The sequence below is a fragment of the Ursus arctos genome, unplaced genomic scaffold (assembly GCF_023065955.2).
Source record: "Ursus arctos isolate Adak ecotype North America unplaced genomic scaffold, UrsArc2.0 scaffold_5, whole genome shotgun sequence".
Classification (NCBI taxonomy): domain Eukaryota; kingdom Metazoa; phylum Chordata; class Mammalia; order Carnivora; family Ursidae; genus Ursus; species Ursus arctos.
The window spans coordinates 34,276,033-34,300,010 of record NW_026623067.1 but is presented as its reverse complement, the minus strand read 5'-3'; the positions used below and the strand labels follow the sequence as shown (position 1 = coordinate 34,300,010).

Below are 23,978 nucleotides of genomic sequence, written 5' to 3'. Positions count from 1 at the left end.
CGGAAGAATTAACATAGTTAAAATGTCCATTCTACCCAGAGCAATCTACACTTTCAATGCTATCCCGATCAAAATACCGAGGACATTTTTCAAAGAACTGGAAGAAATAGTCCTTAAATTTGTATGGAACCAGAAAAGGCCCCGAATCGCCAAGGAACTGCTGAAAAGGAAAAACAAAGCTGGGGGCATCACAATGCCGGATTTCGAGCTGTACTACAAAGCTGTGATCACAAAGACAGCATGGTACTGGCACAAAAACAGACACATAGACCAATGGAACAGAACAAAGAACCCAGAAATGGACCCTCGGCTCTTTGAGCAACTAATCTTTGATAAAGCAGGAAAAAACATCCGGTGGAAAAAAGACAGTCTCTTCAATAAATGGTGCTGGGAAAACTGGACAGCTACATGCAAAAGAATGAAACTTGACCACTCTCTCACACCATACACAAAGATAAACTCCAAATGGATGAAAGACCTCGATGTGAGACAGGAATCCATCAAAATCCTAGAGGAGAACATAGGCAGCAACCTCTATGACATAGGCCAAAGCAATCTTTTTCATGACACATCTCCAAAGGCAAGAGAAACAAAAGATAAAATGAACTTGTGGGACTGCATCAAGATAAAAAGCTTCTGCACAGCCAAGGAAACAGTCAAAAAAACTAAGAGGCAGCCCACGGAATGGGAGAATATATTTACAAATGATACTACAGATAAAAGACTGGTATCCAAGATCTACAAAGAACTTCTCAAACTCAGTACACGAGAAACAAATAAAAAAATCATAAAATGGGCAGAAGATATGAACAGACACCTTTCCAATGAAGACATACAAATGGCTAACAGACACATGAAAAAATGTTCAAAATCATTAGCCATCAGGGAAATTCAAATCAAAACCACACTAAGATACCACCTTACGCCAGTTAGAATGGCAAAAATTGACAAGGCAGGAAACAGCAACTGCTGGAGAGGATGTGGAGAAAGGGGATCCCTCCTACATTGTTGGTGGGAATGCAAGTTGGTACAGCCACTCTGGAAAACAGTGTGGAGGTCCCTTAAAAAGTTAAAAATTGAGCTACCCTATGACCCAGCCATTGCACTACTGGGTATTTACCCCAAAGATACAGACGTAGTGAAGAGAAGGGCCATATGCACCCCAATGTTCATAGCAGCATTGTCGACAACAGCTAAATCGTGGAAGGAACCGAGATGCCCTTCAACAGATGACTGGATTAAGAAGATGTGGTCCATATATACAATGGAATATTACTCAGCTATCAGAAAGAACGAGTTCTCAACATTTGCTGCAACATGGACAGCACTGGAGGAGATAATGCTAAGTGAAATAAGTCAAGCAGAGAAAGACAATTATCATATGATTTCTCTCATCTATGGGACATAAGAATTAGGAAGATCGGTAGGGGAAGAAAGGGATAAAGAAAGGGGGGTAATGAGAAGGGGGAATGAAGCATGAGAGACTATGGACTATGAGAAACTAACTGAGGGCTTCAGAGGGGAGAGGGTGGGGGAATGGGATAGACTGGTGATGGGTAGTAAGGAGGGCACGTATTGCATGGTGCACTGGGTGTTATACGCAATCATCGAACTTTACATCAGAAACCAGGGATGTACTGTATGGTGACTAACATAATATAATAAAAAAACATTAAAAAAATAATAATAAATAAATTCAATTTAGTTAACCAACAGAGTATTATTAGCTTCAGAGGTAGAATTTAGCGATCCATCAGTTGCATATAACACCCGTTGCTTGTTTTATCATGTGCCCTCCTTAATGCCCATCACCCAGTTACCCCATCTTCCCCTCTACCCACCCTCCAGCCATCCTGTTTGTTTCGTGTAGTTAAGAGTTTCTTATAGTTTGCCTCCCTGTTTTTATCTTGTTTTATTTTTCCTTCCCTTGCCCTAGGTTCATCTGTTTCTTAAATTCCACATATAAGTGAAATCATATGGTATTTGTCTTTGTCTGACTTATTTCACTTAGAATAATACCCTGTATGTCCTCCTGACTTGAAAACCTGTATACTCATTTACTATACTAGAGAATCTGTTGGGTGTTCAAACCATATACCAGCCCACCCTTTATTTCCCCAAGTTAGTTGAGAGTCAGCCCCAATTAAGCCTCTAGTTTTCACAGTGTGCTAAGGAGAAGGGAATATCCTGCTCACCAAGAGGCAACACAGTGAGAGGAAAGACAGCAGCATTCGGGTCAGATTTACCTGTTTTGAATCTTGGCTCAACCACTTAGTAGCTATGTTATCTTAGACAAGTAAACTGCTCTGATGGACTCAACATTCACGGAACATCTATCATGTTCCAAAACATGTTCTAGACTCTATTTGTGAATAAAATGGCAACATTTCCCACCCTCAAGAAGCTTACATTCCAGGAGAGGACATGGACAATAAATAGATAAAATATATAGTAAGTCATGTCATATGGTCATAAAGAGTACTATGAAGGAAAAAGAAGTAGGATAGGATGATGGCAAACAGAGAAGGGCTATAATTTTTTTTTAAAAGACAGTCAAGGAAGGCTTCTGAGGAAGTGACATGTGAGCAAAGACTTGAATGAGTTGTGGAAGTCATTCATGTAGAGCCTGGAGAAAGAGCATTCCAAGCAAAGAAAATAGCCAGTACAAAGGTCCAGTCCATGCCTGATGTCCTAGGAGAACAGCAAGGAAGTCAGAATGGCTGGAATAGACTGAGGGAAGGAGGGAACCATAGGAAATAAAATCAGGAGGAGAATGGAGGGGCTAGAAATGTATGTCCTCATAGGACAACATAACAACTCCACTTTTACTTTGAGTGAATGGGACACTGTTGGTGGGTTTGAACATGGCAGTGCCATGATCTGACTACTTTTTCTAAGTATCCCTCCAACTGATAATATGGAAAATACATTATAGCAGACCAGGACAGATTTTTTCTTGTCCTGAGCAAGTGAAAGGGTGGAGGAAACTAAATAAGCTGGAAAAGACTAGATCCAGAGTTAGTTTTGTTAAGTTTGAAGTGACAGTTTGGCATCCAAGTGGAAATAACAACTTGGCAAGTGGATATATGAGTCAAGTTCAGGAGAAGGGTGTGCTAAACATAACTTTTGGAGTCATCAGCATATGGATGGTATCTAATGCTCTTATATAAGATCACTAAGGCAATGAGTATAAATAGATAAAAAGGAGAATTCAAAGGACGGGGCACATCTTTGGGGCGTTCCAAAATTAAGACACCAAGAAGATGAGAATAAATCCAGAAAGAATATAAAAAGTAGTCATTCAGGAAGAAAAACACACAAAAGAGCATATGAGGCTGGAAGCCAAGTGAAGAATGTGTACCAGAGAGAAGGAAGTAATCATCTATGTCAAAGCTCTTGACAAGTCATGTAGCATGAGGATTCAGAACCAACCATTGGATTTGGCAACATAAAAGTCACTTGTGACCTTGGTAAGAACAATCTCAGTGGAGAAAGTAGATGTGGGTGTGAAAGTCTTATTGAATGGAATAAGAAAGAATGCCTGGAGGGCAACTGGAAACAATGAGTGTAGACACCGCAATTGAGGAGTTTTGCTATAAAATGGAACAGAAAATTGTAATTGTAATTGGAGAGGAAAGTGGGCTCAAGAGAAATTCCTTTTTAAGACGAGAGCATAGCAGCATGTCTGTATACTGAGCATGTTTGTATACTGTAGGGAAAGGGAGAAATTGACAATGCAGGAGAAAGAAAGGAAGGTTGCAAGAGCCCTGTCCTTGAGTAGGCATAAGGGGCTGATATCTAGCACCAAAGTAGAGACGGCCTTAGACAGGAGCAAGAGCACTTCATTCACAGCAAGAAGAGGAAGTAGTCCATGAGTGCAGGCGCATGCAGATAGAAAATATGAGCATGTCCGCATGTGGTGCTTCTCTTCTGATGACTCCTATTTTCCAAGCAAAATGGGAGACAAGGTCCTCATTTGAGAGTTAGGAGGAAGGGAAAGTGTCAGAGGCTGAAGAGAGGAAAAGGTATGCAATACTTGTTGGGAGAGAGGGAGAGTAAACTGCCCAGAGGCACTGAGGACTACCGGAGGTTAGAGGTAGTTAATAGCATGTCTGGGCAGCGCGTTTGTGTTGTGCGGCCACATTTACTATGCAGAGGCAGGAACAGGGCAGCAGATTAGACTCAACTAAGGTCAGGCTTTTGTCCGGTAAGAAGGATGAAATAAGAGGAGGACAAGAGAGTTGATGATATGTACAGGGATGATTATAACTGTTGCCTATGAAGTATAAGCACTGCAAGGAGGGAGACGGGCCCCTAAAAGGAATGACACCCAGTGAAAGCGAGGTAAAATCAAAGTCTTGTGGCTCTGGTAGAATCAAAGGATCGCTGGAATTGAAGTCCCAGAGGCAGGGAGCTCAACATGTAAAAGGCGGTGGTCAGAGTGGGGAGAGGTGAAGGTGGGGTCATGAAGGAGCTGTGGTTAGGAGGAATAAGTAAGAGAATGAATGGCTGAGTTAAGAATTGAGGAGAAGGTCACTGGGAAAGACGCTGTCAAGGAAATGAGAGGGCGGAGTAATGGGAGGGTCGTCTTCCTGGATCTTGAAACCACCACCAATAGCAACAGCGATGTTGGGAGAGTGGCTGTGAAATAGGGGCTAAAATCTTCAGGGAAGTTAAGAGTGATCCAGAGATGAGTAAGTTACAAAGAGAAGGAAAAGTCGATTAGGCCTGTTTGTTTCTCTCTCTGGGTCTCAGTTTCCTCATTCTTAAGTTGGAAATGCTGGCAATCCTTCCATCATGGGATTTTTATAAGGATTAAGTGAGATGTTGCAGGCAGAACATCTGTCACCCATTGGGACTGACAGACTTTAACGTGTGGAAAATTAAATTATTTTTAAAAGGGTCCCTGTGAACTCCTGCGTGTGCGTCTCATCTACTTCCAACTAAAGTTGGGAAAGTGTGACCTGGGAGGCTTATTGAGCTCAGGGTTGACCCAATAAATCACAATCATCATAATTCCCCAGAGACATTCACCTGTGGTCCTCTCTGGTAAGCCTGGGCCTGGCCATGACCACGCCCCACCATCTGCAGCTGTCCTTACCCACGTCATCTCTGTCTTCCCGGCAGGCCCGGGTTCTGACTCTTCCAGCCATCTGCAGACACCAGGTTTGTTGCCTCCCAGCCTCAGTGTCTAATGCAGAAGGTAAAAGCAAACTACATGCTTTGGCTGCTCTGTCTGGTGGGTTCCCCCTTTCTATGGCCAGGCTTGCTGAAAGAGCCCAGGGAAGCTAAAATCTTAGGAAAAAAAAAATGGTAACTTGTGTTCTGAACTGTGCTGAGCCCAGAAACATGCAGAAGCTCCAGGACAGTGCAATCTGATGTTCCTAGCATGGGGAGCTTGCATCATGGGCTGAGTCAAGCCCTTTCCTCTTCTTTTCTGTATCTATCCATGCACTGAGCTCTAGGCAGGAGTTTCTACCAAGAGATGAGGTCATGCCTAACTAACAAGGAAGTGTCTGTCTTACTAGGAATAGGCAACAATATTCAGAGACTCCTCCTTCTCAAGAAAGAGACAAGAAAAGTGATGGAGTGGGGGCCACAGGCCCAGGACACCTGAGTTTCAGTAGCAGGACTGCCAGAGTGGAACAGGTCCCTTTTGCTGAGCCCAGTCCCTTGAGGTTCCCATCCCTGGTTCATCAGGGCTCTCAGAATATCTTAGCTAGAATACGCTCTGAGCAAGTTTTACCTAGCACTACTGTTACGCAATCCAGAGAGTGGATCCCTGGCCTCTACCCTCACACTACTCAGAGACCACACTGGCCCTGTTCATTGCTAATTTGTCATTGCCTAGTACAGAGTAGGCCCTCAACAATGAGGGAGAGAAGGAACAGAGGGAGGGGAAGAGGGAGGGAGGTGTTAAGGGTGGAGGAGCAGAGAACACAGCTCTTCATCTCACCACCCAGCTCTGTGCCAAAACCTAGAAGACTCAAAGTATCCTCCCTGAATTTTTCTCCATGACAGTCTGCCTGAGCTAAGCAGTTGCCTTTCTACCTAGAATTTCCCTTCTTCTCCTTAAATTATATATAAAAATGAAAGGTGGGCACTCTTGTCAGAAAACATTTTCTTGGGGCGCCTGGGTGGCACAGCGGTTAAGCGTCTGCCTTCAGCTCAGGGCGTGATCCCGGCATTGTGGGATCGAGCCCCACATCAGGCTCCTCCGCTATGAGCCTGCTTCTTCCTCTCCCACTCCCCCTGCCTGTGTTCCCTCTCTCGCTGGCTGTCTCTATCTCTGTCAAATAAATAAATAAATAAATAAAATCTTTAAAAAAAAAAAAAAAGAAAGAAAAAGAAAACATTTTCTTGATCCTCTTCCTAGCAAACACTTATTGCCCTCTTTCCCTAATGCACAGTGACATTTTGACTCAGCAGTGCTGGAAGGAGACAAGAATCATTAATTCAGAAAAATAGCTAAGCTTCTACAGTTTGCCAGGCTCCCACCTATTTACTCAGGAATCCAAATCTGGAAAAGCAAATCTGCATTCCTATTTACCAACTACTATTTACCAGTTTGAAGGCTGTTGACATGGATTAACATTAAAAGTGACATTTGGCTCTAGTGTCCTTTCTGAATAGACTTATTTCAACTAAGAAATGAACAAGGAAACCTCTAAAGGAAAATATTTTTGGGGAGTAGTGGTATGAGGGTGACATGAAACATTTTTTTGTCCAACATTTTGGATCATTATCTGGAACTGAAGCAATCTGCTTGGGGGAGAGGGAAGCTGGCATGTCACTCGGAAAGGAATTGAAGGCTCTCAAAGATAATTCTGAAAGGTATGCCTAGGGAAGAGAACAGGGAACTCAGAGGCAACTCATTAAAAAGCAAAACAAAACAAAGGTCAAGGTCTAAAAATGTTTGCTCAACAGGCAAGTAATTTAAGGAGCCACGATTTGCCATACAAAAGGATGTGTGGTAAGAAAGGATCCCGTTAGATTCAAATTACATTTGATTTTTAAATTTATAATTTACAAGATCTGCCAGTACCTAAAAAGAAAGCACACCTGTGTACATTTTTTTCCAGTTTTAGCCTATCAGCCATATCTTTCCAGTAAACTTCCTGTGTAGAACAGTTACCACTCCACGTGGGTGGTAAATGAGTGAAGTGTTATTTCCAGCCTTCAGAGTTCATTTCTTTAACACCCCTCTCTCAGAACTGGGCACAATGAACTGCTGCTTTGAAAGAGTCAGGACGGGGATCAGCAGCCATCAGAATCACTTAGAGAAAAAGGTTAAAGGGCAGATCCTGGGCATCCTCTGCAGGAATTCTGACTCCGTCAGTCTGTGACAGGCCCTGGCTATCTATAGTTCTGGCATATGCACACACGGTGACTCAGATGCAGGTAGCCCACGGAGCCCACCCTGACCAATCCCCTCTTAGAAAAGAGGCCCTCTAGGTTGCTGTGCCTTCTGGACACAGCACAGCCCTGGTTCCAATGCTCTCCGTAAACTCACACTTGGTGGACAGTCACTGATCCATGCTGCTATAGTGGGCAAGCCGATCTGTGGGGCTCTGGGTGACACACCCCTGATTTCTCTTTATTCTGTTAGAACGATTACAGGAAGTTATCTATGCAATGCAAGGATTTTGTGGTGGGCGTGCTGGACCTATGCCGAGACACGGAAGAGGTGGAAGCGATTTTAAATGGTGATGTGAATTTCCAAGTCTGGTCCGACCACCACCGTCCAAGTCTGAGCCGGATCAAACTCGCCATTAAATACGAAGTCAAGAAGGTAAGCTTCCCCACCTCTCTGGGCCTTCCTGCCTTGCAGGGCAGTTGGCCTAGCTTTGTGCTCATGCATATTTTACATTCCCACAAGGTGACCTTGAAAACACCAATCACCCCACTACTCTCTAGACAGAGAATGGCCAGCCTTGTAGGACTGCCCAGAGCTCCTCTCAGCAACCCCCTTCCTTCACACCCCAGCCCACCAAGAGAAAGGTAGCATGACTGTAATTCCATGAACAGGCTTTCATCCTGGAAAACAAAAGAGGAGACTTTCAGCCTCTAAACAACTGGCAGGGACAATGTGACCTGACATCAGCTAGGAAGCCAATTCCCCAGTTTTCATAAGAAACATATCACTCCGGTCTGTCAATAGCACTGATTGAGCTCTGTGTGCCTGGGGACTTGTTGTGTAGAAAATATTTTAGTGTGGAGGCTTTGTGGGATCCATGGTTCTGGGAAGCTTAGAGGAATTTCACTCCAAAGGCTTATGCAAGTACTTAGTAGGAAGCTCAAGGAGACTTTTCACAGGAGTAAGATTGTCCTACCTCCTCAGTCAACCTCAAGGTGTCTTTAATGGCCACAGGCACCCATAGTGGGTGGTCCGATTGAAGTCCTAAGCAGCAAAAGTCAATTATGTTTCCACTTTGGATGTACTCTGGATTCTTTAGAATCTGCTCTTACATTAGATGATGTCATCCATCCTGATGAAAACTGCAGAGCTCCAAAGATCCACGTGTTTCAATATCACTGTGCTTTGCACATAAGCAAAATGGGTGATCAGCCTTGAAGGGTTTTTATTTTTTTCCAGCTATGTCACAGGGTCAATACTGGGGGTATTTTCAATGCCCCTAAACTGCCCTCTGGACACTTGTCCTCTTGCTTATCTTAATTTGTATGGAGGGAACCATCCTTCAACAACTACATATATCTGCGGAATTCATCTAGTGGGAACTTCCAAGTTTGAAAAAATCTTCCTGCCCTCTTACTTTTAATAACAATAAAAAAAATCTAAGAAAAAATAGCTTTGTTCAAAGACTCTAGGTCCCAAAGGTAGAGTGGACCAATCATGGGAAATGTGGCCTTTGATTACCACTCAAAAGCATGGGGCTATGCAAAGAGAGGGAGCAGGCTATAGCTTCAAGTACAACCCTATTTTTTTGGCTCAGGAAAACTCATTTTTTCACCAACCCCGAGAGCTCAATGAGGCTTTTCATCAAAGCACAGCATTCTAATCCAGAAGCTGCTGAGATGCCCATGGCCTTGGAGTTCACACAAACCCTGCTATGGAGACTGTTCAGCAGTGGTGAAGATGAGCTTGAGTTTCCAGAACTACAAGCATTTCCTTCCTTCCCTAAACTGGAGAATCCTCCTGCCTCCCAGCACAAGGAAAGAGCACAGGGTGGAAGTGAAGATGTCTCTGAAAACCCAAAGAACAGGAGATGCTTGGCATCTGTGGATTTGTATTTGCAGTTTTGGCTATTCATGAGCAATTCCAACTGCCCATAAAAAGCAAGCATTCACCATTTTTCTGAAACATAAATCCAAACCTCTTAGCAAAACTGTCAGTGAGGGCTCACCAGTCAGCTAGTCTAGCAGTCTGGCCACCACCTTATAGCTACGTGTTCCCTCTTATCGTCAACTATTAGTACAAAACAGCCCTGGTAATGAATGAGAAGAAAAAGCAAAGTACTCCACAAACGTGACGGTTCAGGGCACAATAAAAAGGTTTTATGAGGGAAATTATTTAGTGGTATTTGCCAATTAGGAGAGTCATAAAGGTCTCAGGAAATATCCATCATGAATGTCAAGTGTCTGCAGCAACCCATAGGTGGTAAGATGAAAAACCACCTGCATAAAAAGTCAGCCTTGCCCATTTTAAAGACCTCCAATGGGTAAATTCTCTCAAACCATGTATGCCATTATGTAACAGCAGACAGACACAGTTTTCCTTGACATTTATTCTATCATGAATTATGGTGAAAATACCTAATACTAAAAAGATGTATTAATATTATAATGAGATTTCATTTTTAATTTATGAACTTCAGCAGCTTCCATGGGCACAATCTAACCCTGGGTCCTTGAGTTATGAAATGACCAGCATCAAAGCCTATTTACAAATACATTGCCTTTACACCTGATATATATAATAGCTTTAAGGCTGGAATATAGAACCATAAAAAATTCCTCAGTCTCCATGATATCAAATCAAACCACTAATTCAGTAATTAAAGCAAACTAGTTGCTGCTGGCAGTTTCATGGGCTGCTACTAAGAATGACCTTAAAAAATGGTGTTTTGTTCAAATAAATTTGGAGATCTTCAGTTAAGTAGAGCCAAACAGATTTCTTTGCTTAAAGACATTACAGAGCTTTTAATATGCACTGCTACTCTAGTTAAAAGAAAAAGGGTACAATATGTATTACTTGACCACAGAACTCTTTCTCATGAACACTGATGAAACTCGTTTTCCATGTACAAGTCTTTGGGTAACTCTCATGTAGAATCGGCCTATACGATCTATGAAACGCATAGATCTAAATGAAGTGGGCGCTGCCCTGTGGTTGGTAATGAGCCCTGGATCATGTCCTCCACCCGAACGTCTGCCTCTCTTCAGGCACCACACTAATGTCTGGTCCTCTGGCTGGCTCAGTCGTTGTCAGCCTCCATTAGATCAAGACAATTATCCCACCATTGCACAAGAAACCACCAGTAAAGAGAAAAGAATCATGAAGTAGTATCAGGAAACCAGATTTTTAGCATGATTCTTTCACTTACTAACCACGTGGTCTTGGGCAAGTCTTTGAAGCTGAGTCTCATCCCCATCTGTAAAATGGGCATATAAGATTTGCTTCCATTTTCTATGAATTTTCAAATGAATTGATACGGGAGGAAATGCTCTGCAAACAGTAAAGTTCCTCTGGAGTTCCACAGGGAAGCATCATTTCTGTCATTCAATGATGTCCCCCTTCCTTGGAATGGGGGGCGGGGGGCGTCCTTTCTTTTTCCAGAGATACTCCCTAACTTTTCCTTTGTCTTCTCCCTAGAAAATGCTAGAAACTTCCCATTGGGTAAGGGCATTGTCATTATAGCCTAAAATCCTTCCAGAAAAGACAAAAGGCCTTGTGAGGATATGGTTGTTCTCCATGACTTCTGTTCTAAGAGGGTAACTCAGCCTCCCCCAAAATCCAGGCAGATGTGTCATATGAAATATAAACCATTGTGTTTGGAAGACAGTGTTGGAAAAGTGGCTCAGAAGGTGCCCTCTGAGGTTAATCCTGGTCCAACCACTTACTAATGGAGTCACTTGAGCAAGTCACTTAGCCTCTCTATGTCTCACTTGTCTCACCTATAAAGTTTGGATAATAATACTTACTTCATGGGATTATGGTAAGAATCGAATGGGATAAAGTAAGTGTGCCTCAAACGGCGTCGGGCCCATCAGCCGTGGGGATGAATGAAGCAGTACCTACGCACACTGCTCTGACTTAGCGTCCATGCTCATGTTACTTAACACACACGTGTCACCCATCTCAGTCCATCCCAGCCTTAACAGGTTACGGTCCCTTCAGAAGCCATGGCTGCCATATGAAGAAGCAAAGAGGCTTCTCTCCTCATGATGAGTCACACGTAACCTCAGAAGCAATCATACTTGTGCCTCACAGATAAAGAAACCAATCCCTCCAGCTTTGGCCGCAGCCCGCCGTGGATAAGCCTTGGTCTTCTCCTTCAGGGCCAATGTTACTAGCTGACATCTTGCTGTCTTCTCCATTTCTACCTATCGCTGGCCCCATGGAACCATGCCTAATACCTTTCTTAAAGGCACTCTTCTCTTTCTGCATATCCACTCTAAACAAATGCTTAGGGGACTTCCAGCTCCACCAACAGGGAAGACCCGATCAGTCTCAAAATCCATTTAGGCTCAGCTGGACCCAGGCCACTCTCATAAAGGGAGCCCCGTGCCTAGCAAGTGGTCATTGTTGAGTGGCTGGTCACAGAGTCCAGACACAATCCTTGGTGCTCTCTTCAACGTGACTAACTGAAGACGCATATCTGAACCCTTCACTCTCATCCCTCCCTCCCTCTCCTCTTAATTCCTTCTTCATCTCTAGGCTCGCAGGGATGTTATCTTCCTTTCTTTCCCCTACATTGTCCCTTGCTTCTTCCTGACTCCAGGTCTGCCTTATGGGGATCATATAAATCTCCTATTCACTGAAAGAACTTTGTAGACTATGTCATTCAAGCTCAAATGCCACAGGAGAACAGGACAAAGGGACCCAGAAGGTCCTATTTTGCATAGCAGAAGGCTTAACTCTACCGAGAGAGGAGATGGAGGCTGCTTTGGACACAACTAAGCAAAGATCTACTATTAAAAAAAAAAAAAAAAAGAGAACACATGAATATTTTTTACAAAATTACGTTAGTCCCACTGCAGAGACCATGTCTATTATCAGGCAATATCACCAGTAAGGGGGTAGTTCAATCCGACACGTTGTTTCAGCCACTGCCTGTGAGCTCTATAGACACTGATCAGCCTGATGGGCATCCCAAGGGGGGTGCCCTCGAAGAGCCATGGGGTGGTAGGTAAGGTGGGGTCAGGGATGCTATGACTGCAGCAGCAGCAGCAGCCTCTGCACTCCGCTAACTGAGCAAAGCAGAGTTCACAGCAGTCACTTTCAGACTTGCAGGTGGCCCCCGCTCTCTAGTGTCCTGGCCTGCGGCTTGGTTTGTGGAACCTAAGCATGGCACTGGCCATCTTTCCTCCCAACCGATGAGACTCCCCACTCTCCTAAAGGAGTAGCTCCACTCTGCTGAGCCTTCCAGACTCTGAACGGTGCCCTTTCCTGACTCTGCCAAGCTCCTAGGTGATTCCTGGCTCAGAAAGCTAGTCTCATATGAAATAAAGCCCTGGGACAGGGCCATGGGAGGGAGAAGGAATGAAAGGGGGGGTTCCCTTTTTCTCCACACCATTGTACAAAGGAGAAAATATCCCCTATGGTTTTCATTCACTTACTTAGGCATCATTTAACAAACAGTCACTGTTTCCACTATACCACCAACTCTATGCTGAGCACGGGGGAGACTCAGAACATCAAGACCCAGGCCTCACTTTTGAGGGGTTCATCTAGCAAAAGAGAGAGAAGTGTGAACCACCATTACAATCTTGTCTGAACAGGACAAAGAGAAATAGGAAGGGGCAGAGTGGAGGCCAAGGAAGCAGTGACCAGCTCAGTTGGGACCCCCAGGAAAAGCTTCCCAGAAGCGGAAATACTTGACATGGGGCGAAAAGGTTGAAAGGTACTGGATGGGATGTCCATGTAGCAGAGAAGCGAGGGAGGACAATTTAGGCAGAGGGAAGTGAAAGGTGAGAAGTCACAGATACCTGAGAGAGAGTGGCATGGATAGAGCTATTTTTACAGGGGAACAAGTGCTTTCCTACGGCTGTATCACTGTGGGAAAGGAGCAGACTGGAAAGCTTCTCAGAACCAAATCCTTGAGGGTGTTTCATTACACAGCCACTTGGACTTTATCCTGGCAGCACTATCCCAGGGAATTTTCTGTGATGATGCAAAATGTTCTATTTTCTGCTGTCTAACATGGTAGGTGCTAGCTTCTTATGCATGGCTAGCCAGCACTGGAAATGTGGCTAAGGTAATTACGGAACTGAATTCTTAGTATTTTTTAAATGAATTAATTCAAATATCAAAGCCGAACGTGGGCAATGGGTGCCACACTGGACAATATGGCTGTCTTTCCTCCCTCATGCCTTCCACAAGCTTTCAGTGAGTGCCTACAAAGCATGCTATGCTAATGACTGGGGACACGGTGCTGAATAAAAAGGACATGATGTCAGCTGTCATGGGAAAGACAGATGGTAATCAACACATCACACCAATCAATTGTGATGCTGGATTTGAAGTGTTATAAAAGAAAAGACCATAATATTATAATTTCTAAAGTTAGATGTCACCTAATCACGGAGGTCAATGAAGGCTTCTCTGAGGAAGTCATACTTGCTCTGAGAGCTAAAGAATAAAGATGTGGGGAGGACATTTCTACAGGAGAGAACATGTTCAAAGCATATTCAAAGGCCCTGTGGTAAGAGAAAACATAGCATATAAGAGAAACTGAAAGAAGGTGAATGTGGTGCGCTGGAAGGCACAGGGAAGACTGGGGTGTGGGATGAATGTAAAGAAGCAGGCAGGGACCAGACCATGCAGAGGCTCCTAGACCATGCTAAAGAATTTTGTTCTCTTTTTTTTTTCAAGAATAAGAGGAAGCCACTGGAGAACTTTAATCAGAAGTAGTTGTAAAGATGAGGAAAGATGCAGAGATAGCTTTTCCTCTGAGAAAGGCTGGAAGGCAAACACGGTGGGTATGGATGCAACTTGGGCAAAAGGGACATGAGATTAATAAAGACAGGTGTCATTAAGCTCCACTGACAAGCAAAGCCAAAGTTAAAGTGGCTTTTAATGAAAGAAACCTTATTTATTGCTCAACCTGTTCCCATCTTGGAAGAGAATTCACTTAGGAACCCAGGCTAATAGGACAGCTACGCCCTCCAATGGTCCCACCCAGCCAAAGGGAACTCCAGCAATGGAGGGTCCCACACCGGCAAGGAAATGCTTCCACCTAGAAGTGACAGACATTGTTTCCACTTACAACTCACCATCAACAATTAGTCACATCACCCACAACACCATGAGAGAAGCCGGGAAGTATAACCCTGCCATATGTTGAAAGGAGAGAAAAATGAAGCTGTTTGGCAAATAGCACTAATGACTACCAAAAGGATAAAAGTTGAAGGAATTCATATTAATAGCCTCAACTTCTCTATAAATAGGAAGCAGAATCACCCTCTGAGGTGGAAGGCAGCCTGAAAAAAAGTGGGGAAAAAAAAAACTGGGGAAAAATTCCGTGGGAGATGGAAGAGACAGCTGAACAGTAGAGCCAACAGCCCAGCCAAGACTGGAGATTGTAAATTCTTTGCCAACAGCCAGTGTTCTTAATAAAAATAGAAAATCTCTACCAAAAAATATAACACACCAAGTCGGTGTCCTCCATGAACCTCAATTCCATGCTGTCAACTTCATTTCAAGATTTTTTCATAGACAGGGGGCCCAGAAGTACACAGACTGTACCCATAGGTTCCTCTTGGAGAATAACGCCAAGGAGGGAGGGACAAGCTGGGGCAGGGGGCGATTCCACTCACATCACCACTCTGTTTCACACTGGCCAGGGCCTCTAACCCCAGCAGAAGTCCTTCTGCTTCTTTCTTCCAAAAATCACCACTGTGATGTGCACTGTGTGCACATTTTCCAGCCATGCAGTAAAAGAGTCCACTTTTCTCCCTGGGAAAACTCCCAGGAGAAGAAAACAGAACGTGTTGGGTCACAACACAGTGTTACGGTTGGGGACCTGCCTGCTCAAGTTCTCCACTTAGGAAGTATGTGGCCCGCATTAAGTTGCTTGGCCTGCTGGCTGCAGCAGCCTTCCAGGTAAGGGGGGCCCTGACGCTCAACAGCCTACTGACTGAAGTCCGTGTTAAAACACACAAGGAGGCCCAGCGGCAGACGCACAGCTGGCTGCACCCTCACCCAAATGCAACGACCATGGGGAGGGACGCGTGAGAGAGGGAAGATGACCTCTGCTGGGGCTCTGTTTCATTTCCTGTCTGCACAGAGCACGGGGACAGTGAGCAAAGGGGATCTGGGGACACCAGCGCTTTCTGGAGGACGTCTGAGAGTCCATTCAGACACTCACATGCTCTAAGCAGACATTCTCCCACTGCGTTTTCCTGCTGAGGCATCATTTTACCAGATGCTCAGAGTTAAGAAGATCAGAGTTGTCACAAACACAGTCTGCCCGGTCAGGCACGACCCCAAACTGCGCTGCAGGATGCCCAGTAGCTGCCAAACACTGCTGGGATCCACTGGTGTCGAAAGCATCAATCAGCGTCCTCTTTGGGGATTCCTCTCAGCACGTCATAGCCCTCGCCTGACCACACAGCACAATAATTATCAATGTCCATTAATCTCTCAGCTCAGAGTGACTATCTTTTGCATAGGAAAAGGAAGTTTTGTTTTTCTCAAGAGCAAGTCTTAAGAAGGACTAATCCAAGTATGCATGTATCCCTTTTCTGCCTGGAAAAACTCTCAGAGGAGAAAGAGAACCTGTTGGGCAGCAGTACAATGTTGTGTCTGGAATCCTGACTGTGACTGTTCAAGTCCTAAGTCCTTCCCCTACTAGATATGTGACTTCCGACAAATTATTTCATCCCTGGGCCTCAGTTTCCTTAACTCTATAATGAGCGCAAATAATACCTAATAAACAGTGTTTCTTAACACACATAACGCAGCTAGAACATAGTAAGTGCATAATAAGAGTTAGCTAATGGAAGCTGTTTGCCATGTTGGCCTTACAAGTAGAACGATCCTTAAGACTAAACCAGGATCGAGGGAAGAGTTAAGATGGCAGAGGAGTAGGGGGACCCTGAGCTTGCCTCGTCCCTCAAACATAGCTAGATCAACATCAAATCATTCTGAACAACTAGGAAATCGACCTGAGAATTAAGAAAACAATCTACACAATTGGAGGGAGAGAACATGGCAGATATGAGTTTCAGAGCCATGAACTGGGGGGAGAGAAAAGCCACAGAGCCTCAAAGAGGAGGGAACCCTTTTCGAGGAGTGAAGTCAGGGAGACAGGGAGAGAACGGGAGAGAGAGCAGCAGTGCCTAGGGTTCACACAAGGCGCTGTGGTGTGGGGATCCCCTGGGTTGCACTGGGAGAGATGGCTCCCCATCCTGGAGTACATTTGGAAGAGGGTATTTTGCCTCTCCAAGGACAAAAGGCCTGCTGGGAACCATCCAGGAGCCATCCGGCAGCAGGGGCCAGAGAAGCGCTCAGAGGGCAGATAACCTGGTGGCAGCTTTACGCTGTGCGTTACAACAGACTCCAGCCACCGTGCCTGCCCCGCGCCATGTGACTGCTTTCTTGGGACAGAACGGTGTCCGGCGCAACACTGCCAAGCTCTTCTCTAGGAGAGCAGAGTGGTCCGCACCTTGCCAGGCCCTCGAAGATTTGGAGTTTTTTTGTTTTTTTTTAATGTTTTTTTATTATATTATGTTAGTCGCCATACAGTACATCCCCGGTTTCCGATGTAAAGTTCGATGATTCATTAGTTGCGTATAACACCCAGTGCACCATGCAATACGTGCCCTCCTTACCACCCATCACTGGTCTATCCCATTCCCCCACCCCCCTCCCCTCTGAGGCCCTCAGTTTGTTTCTCATAGTCCATAGTCTCTCATGCTTCATTCCCCCTTCTCATTACCCCCCTTTCTTCCCCTACCGATCTTCCTAATTCTTATGTCCCATAGATGAGAGAAATCATATGATAATTGTCTTTCTCTGCTTGACTTATTTTACTTAGCATTATCTCCTCTAGTGCCATCCATGTTGCAGCAAATGTTGAGAATTCGTTCTTTTTGATGGCTGAGTAATATTCCATTGTATATATGGACCACATCTTCTTAATCCAGTCATCTGTTGAAGGGCATCTCGGTTCCTTCCATGCTTTGGCTATTGTGGACAATGCTGCTATGAACATTGGGGTGCATACGACCCTTCTCTTCACTACGTCTGTATCTTTGGGGTAAATACCCAGTAGTGCAATGGCTGGATCATAGGGTAGCTCAATTTTTAACTTTTTAAGGGACCTCCACACTGTTTTCCAGAGTGTCTGTACCAACTTGCATTCCCACCAACAATGTAGGAGGGATCCCCTTTCTCCACATCTTCTCCAACAATTGTTGATTCTTGATTTGGAGTTTTAAATCCCAGCCACCAGCCAGAGACAAACACAGGAGAACTGTGGTGCCAGGCGAGTCAAAGGCCAGGCACAGACAGGTTGAAGGCAGGGATCTGATGAAAGCCTGGGACACAGGAGAGGAGACTGCTTTTCTGTGAGGGCCTCCTGAACAGAAGTGGCCGTGAGTTCCCCTCCCTGGGGATAAGAGGGTGGGGTGATGCCATCTTCCACCCTGGCCACCAGTACAGTCAGACTTCAGAGAGAAACACAGCACCTCCAGTGAAGACTAGAGTCATTTAAACCAAACCCCAGCCCCCTGCCTGGCAGGGGCATCTTTACAAGGGCAGGTCTGACTGTGAGCCAGCCCAGCAGGCCTCTCCCCCAGAACACCAACACAGGAACCCCTGCATGTACCAGGTCTGCTGATCAAAGAGTGCTCCAAAGAGTCAGCTTCTGTTCTGGTGGGATAGGATCAGGCTTGCTTGCTTGTTTGCTTTTTTTTTTTTTTTTCCTTTGGTATCAGGCTTATACTTTTATGTTTGTTGGTTGGTTTGTTTGCTTGTTTCCTTTTCTTGTTTTTTGGATCAGCCTTCTTTTTTCTTTTTTTTTTTTCTTCTTTCTTTCTTATTCTTTGGAATAAGGTTTATAGTTTTTGTTTGTATACTTGCTTTTTAGTCCCTTTTCCTTTTCTCTTTTCTTGGATCAGGGCTCTTTTTTTAATTTTTTTAAATTAGGCTTATCTTAACCAACAAATCAAAGCACATTTAGTTAAAGGGCCAAACACTCCCCACTGCAAGCAAAGAGGAACTCTGTATAGGAGTGACCTGTGGGAAAGAACAGCCAAAACGCAACAGCAGAGTGCCCACAGCATACACCAGAAATACTTCTTGAAGCACCAGGCCCTGGTCAGTGTAGGACCCCTTCTTAATATAGTATTACTATCAGGACCAGGAAACAGAACAAGCTTTCTTAATAGACAAAAGACAGAAACCTAGCATGATGACAAGAAGGAAGATTTCTCCCCAAAAGAAACATCAAGAAGAAATCACAGCCAGGGATTTGCTCAAAACAGATATAAGCAATATATCTGAACAAGAATTTAGAATAACAGTCATAAGAATACTGACTGGGCTTGAAATAAGCATAGTAGGCACCAGAGAAACCCTGGCTGCAAAAAGACCTAAAAACTAGTCAGGGCAAGATAAAAAATGCTATAACTGAGATCCAAAACTGACTGGATGTAATCACAATCAGGATGGAAGAAGCAGAGGATCCAATAGGTGATATAGAAGATAAAATTATGGAAAATAGTGAAGCTGAAAAAGAAGAGGGAAAGATAGATCACGAATAAAGACTTAGGGAACTCAGTGACTCCACAATATCATAATCATAATATCATAATATCCATATCATAGGAGTCCCAGAAGAAGATGAGCAGGGGAAAAGGGGCAGAAGTTTATTTGAACAAATTACAGCTGAGAACATCCCTAATCTGGGGAAGGAAACAGGCATTCAAGTCCAAGAGGCATAGAGAACTCCCTTCAAATTCAACAAAAACAAGTCAACACCAAGACGTATCACAGTGAAACTTGCAAAATATAAAGAGAGAATTCTGAAAGCATCTAGGGATAAAAGGTCCTTAACCTACAAGGGTAGATACGTAAGGTAGCAGCAGACCTGTCCACAGAAACATGGCAGGCCAGAAAAGACTGGCATGATATAGTCAATATGCTAAATGCAAAAAATATGCAGCCAAGAATACTTTATCCAGCAAGGCTGTCATTCAAAATAGGAGAGATAAAGAGTCTCCAAGACAAGCAAAAACTAAATGAGTATATGAACACTAAACCAGCTCTGCAAGAAATACTAAAGGGACCCCTTTAAGCAGGAAAGGGAGACCAAAAGCAAAAAAGACTAGAAAGCAACAGACACAATCTACAAGAACAGCAACTTTACAGGTAATACAATGGCACTAAATTCATAGCTATCAATAATTACCTTAACTATAAATGGACTCAATGCTCTAATCATATCAGGGTATCAGAAAGGATAAAAAACCAAGACCCATCGATATTCTGCTTACAAGGGACTCATTTTAGAGCCAAAGACACCTCCAGATTGAAAGTGAGGGAGTAGAGAACCATCTATCATGCTAATGGACCTCAAAAGAAAGTTGGAGTAGCCATACTTCTGTCAGAAAAACTAGATTTTAAACCAAAGACTAAGAGATGAATAAGGACACTATATCATAATAAAGGGGGGGCCTCTATCCAACAAGAAGATCAAACAACTGTAAATATTTATGCCCCCAACATGGAAGCAGCCAAATATATAAATCAATTAATAACAAACTTAAAGAAACTCATTGATAATAATACAATAATAGTAGGGGACTTTAACACCCCACTCACAACAATGGAGAGATCATCTAAGCAGAAGACCAACAAGGAAACAATGGCTTTGAATGACACAATGGACCAGATGGGACTACACAGATATATTCAGAGCATTTTATCTTAAAGCAGCAGAATACGCATTCTTTCTGAGTGCACATGGAACATTCTCCAAAACAGATCACATACTGCATCCAAAATCAGGTCTCAACCAGTACAAAAAGACTGACATCATAACTGTGCATACTTTCAGACCACAACGCAATGAAACTTTAAGTCAAACACAAGAAAAAATTGGAAAAACCACAAATACATGGAGATTACAAAACATCTTACTAAGGACTGAATGGGTTAACCAGGAAATTAAAGAAGAAATTAAAAAATACATGGAAGCAAATGAAAATGAAAACACAACAATCCAGTCCAAAACCTTTGGGATGCAGCAAAGGGAGTCATAAGATGGAAGTACAGAGCAATACCAGTCTCTCTCAACAGGCAAGAAAAGTCTCAAATACACAACTTAACCTTACATCTAAAGGAGCTGGAAAAAGAAAAGCAAATAAAGCCTAAAACCAGCAGGAGAAGGGAAATAATTAAGATTAAGAGCAGAAATAAATGACATAGAAATCGAAAAAAACTGTAGCACAGATCAACGAAACTAGGAGCTGGTTCTTTGAAAGAATTAACAAAATTGATAAACCCTTAGCCAGACTTATCAAAAAGAAAAGACAAATGACCCAAATAAAATCATGAATGAAAGAGGAGAGATCATCAACATCACAGAAATACATTTATAAGAGAATATTACGAGCAATTATATGCCAACAAATTGGACAATCTGGAAGAAATGGATAAATTCCTGGAAACATATAAACTGGAAACTGAAACAGGAAGAAACAGACAATTTGAACAGACCCACAACCAGCAAAGAAACTGAATCAGTACTCAAAAGTCTCCCAACAAACAAGAGTCCAGGCTCACATGGCTTTCCAGCAGAATTCTACTAAACATTTAAAGAATTAACACCTATTCTTCTGAAGCTGTTTCAAAAAAATAAAAATGCAAGAAAACTTCCAAACTCATTCTATGAGGCCAGCATTACCTTGACTCCAAAACCAGACAAAGACCCCACTAAAACGGAGAATTACAGACAAATATCCCTGATGAATATGGATGCAAAACTTCTCAACAAGATATTAGCTAATGAATCCAATAGTACATTAAAAGGACTGTTCACCACAATCAACTGGAATTTATTCCTGGGCTGCCAGGGTGGTTTAATATCTGCAAATCAATCAACATGATACACCACATAAATAATAGAAAGGATAAGAACCACATGAAACTCTCAATAGATGCAGAAAAAGCATCTGACAAAATACAGCATCCTTTGTTGATAAAAAAAAACAAAAAACCTCAAAAAGTAGGGATAGAAGGAACATGCCTCAACATCATAAAGGCCATAAACGAAGGACCCACAGCTAATATCATCTAAGGTCAGGAGCACAACAGGGATGTCCACTCTCACCACTGTTGTTCAACATAGTACTAGAAGTCCTAGCCTAGCAATTAGACTACAGAAAAAAATAAAAAGCATCCAAAAAGGCAAGGAAAAAGTTAAATTTTCTTTTTTATATATAAAAAAAATTTTTATTATGTTAGTCACCATACAGTACATCCCAAGTTTTTGATGTAAAGTTCCATGATTCATTACGTGCATATAACACCCAGTGCACCATGCAATACGTGCCCTCCTTAATACCCATCACCAGCCTATCCCGAACTTGCACTCTTTACGAACAACATGATACTCCATGTAGAAAACCAGAAAGACTCCACCAAAATTGCTAGAACTGATATATGAATTCAGCAAAGTCACAGGATATAAAATCAACATACAGAAATCTGTTGCATTTGTATACACCAATAATAAGCAGAAGAAAGACAAATCAAAGAATAAATCCCATTTACAACTGCACCAAAAACCAGAAGATACCTAGGAATAAACCTAATCAGAGGTGAAAGATCTATACACTGCAGAACACTACACTGTACATTATAGGACACTTAGGAAAGAAATTGAAGATGACACAAAGAAATGGAAAAACAGTCCATGCTCATGAATTGGAAGAATAAATATTGTTAAAATGTCTATACTACCCAAAGCACTCTACTCATCCAATGCAATCCCAATAAAAATAACACCAGCATTTCTCACAGACCCAGAACAAACAATTCTAAAATTTGTATGGAACCACAAAAAACCTGAATAGCCAAAATAATGTTGAAAAAGAAAAGCAGAGTGGGAGACATCACAATTCCAGACTTCAAGATGTATTACAAAGCTGTAATCATCAAGACAGTATGATAATGGCACACAAACAAACACGCAGATCACTGGAACAGAACAGAGAACCCAGAAATGGACCCACAACTGTATGACCAAATAATCTTCAGCACAGCAGGAAGGAATATCCAGTGGAAAAAAGACAATTTCTTCAACAAATGGTATTGGGAAAACTGGACAGGGACAGGCAAGAATGAACTGGACCACTTTCTTTCACCATACCCAAAAATAAATTCAAAATGAATGAAAGACCTAAATGTGAGCCAGGAAGCCATCAAAATCCTAGAGAACACACATAGCAACCTCTTTGACCTCAGCCGCAGCAATTTCTTACTAGACATACCTCCGACGGCAAGAGAAGAAACAAAAGCAAGAATGAACTACTTCATCAAGATAAAAAGTTTCTGCACGGCAAAGGAAATACTCAACAAAACTAAAAGGCAACCAACAGAATGAGACAAGGTATGTGCAAATGACATATCTGATAAAGGGTTAGTATCCAAAATCTATAAAGAACTTATCAAACTCAACACCCAAAAACCAAATAATCCAGTTAAGAAATAGGCAGAAGACATGAATAGACACTTTTCCAAAAAAGACATTCAGATGGCTAACAGACACATGAGAAGATGTTCAACATCACTCAGCATCAGGGAAATACAAATCAAAACCTCAAGGGTACCACGTCACACCTGTCAGAATGACTAAAATTAACAACTCAGGAAACAACAGAGGTTGATTAGGGTGTGGAGAAAGAGAACCCTTTTCCATTGTTGGTGGGAATGCAAGCTGGTACAGCTACTCTGGAGAACAGTATGGAGGTTCCTCAAAAAGTTATAAGTAGGACTACCCTACGACCCAGCAATTGCACTACTAGGTATTTATCCAAAGAACACAAAAAGGCTGATATGAAGGGGCACATGTACCGCCGATGTTCACAGCAGCACTATCAACAATAGCCAAATTATGGAAAGAGCCCAAATGTCCATCAACTAATGAATGGATAAAGAAGATGTAGTGTATATATATACAATGGGATATTACGCAGCGATCAAAAAGAATGAAATCTTGCCATTTGAAACAACATGGATAGAACTACAGGGTATTATGCTAAGCGAAATAAGTCAGTCAGAGAAAGAAAAATATATGATTTCACTCATGTGGAATTTAAGAAACAAAACAGGTGAACATAGGGGAAGGGAAGGAAAAATAAAATAAGATCAAACAGAGAGGGAGGCAACACATGAGAGACTCTTAAAGAGAACAAACTGAGGGTTGCTGGAGGGGAGGTGGGGGGGGATAGGCTAAATGGGTGATGGGCATATTAAGGAGGGCGCTTGATGGGATGAGCACTGGGTATTATATGTAAGTGATGAATCGCTAAATTCTATTCCTGAACCCAATCCTACACTATATGTCTACTACCCTGAATTCAAATTAAAAACAAAAAGACTAAACCAAAATTTCTCAACCTCAGTACTAATGACATTTTCAGTCAATTTTTTGCTGGGGGCACCATCCTGTGCCTTATAGGATAGTTAGCACATCCCTGGCCTCTATCCACTAGATGCCAGTAGCACTCTCTTCCCATGCTCTATTAAAAAAAAAAAAAAATGTCTCCAGATAGTCTCTAATGCC

At 42.8% G+C, this 23,978-nt stretch overlaps 1 protein-coding gene across 1 annotated transcript in view; it reads left to right on the top strand.

Annotated features, from left to right (window-relative positions):
• Positions 1–23,978, top strand: part of TRPC7 (transient receptor potential cation channel subfamily C member 7) — a 160,990-nt gene that overhangs the window by 52,508 nt on the left and 84,504 nt on the right. The window contains exon 3 of the mRNA XM_026508042.3: positions 7,610–7,792. Coding sequence (XP_026363827.2) covers positions 7,610–7,792 — 183 coding nt within the window. The remainder of the gene's footprint in view (positions 1–7,609; positions 7,793–23,978) is intronic.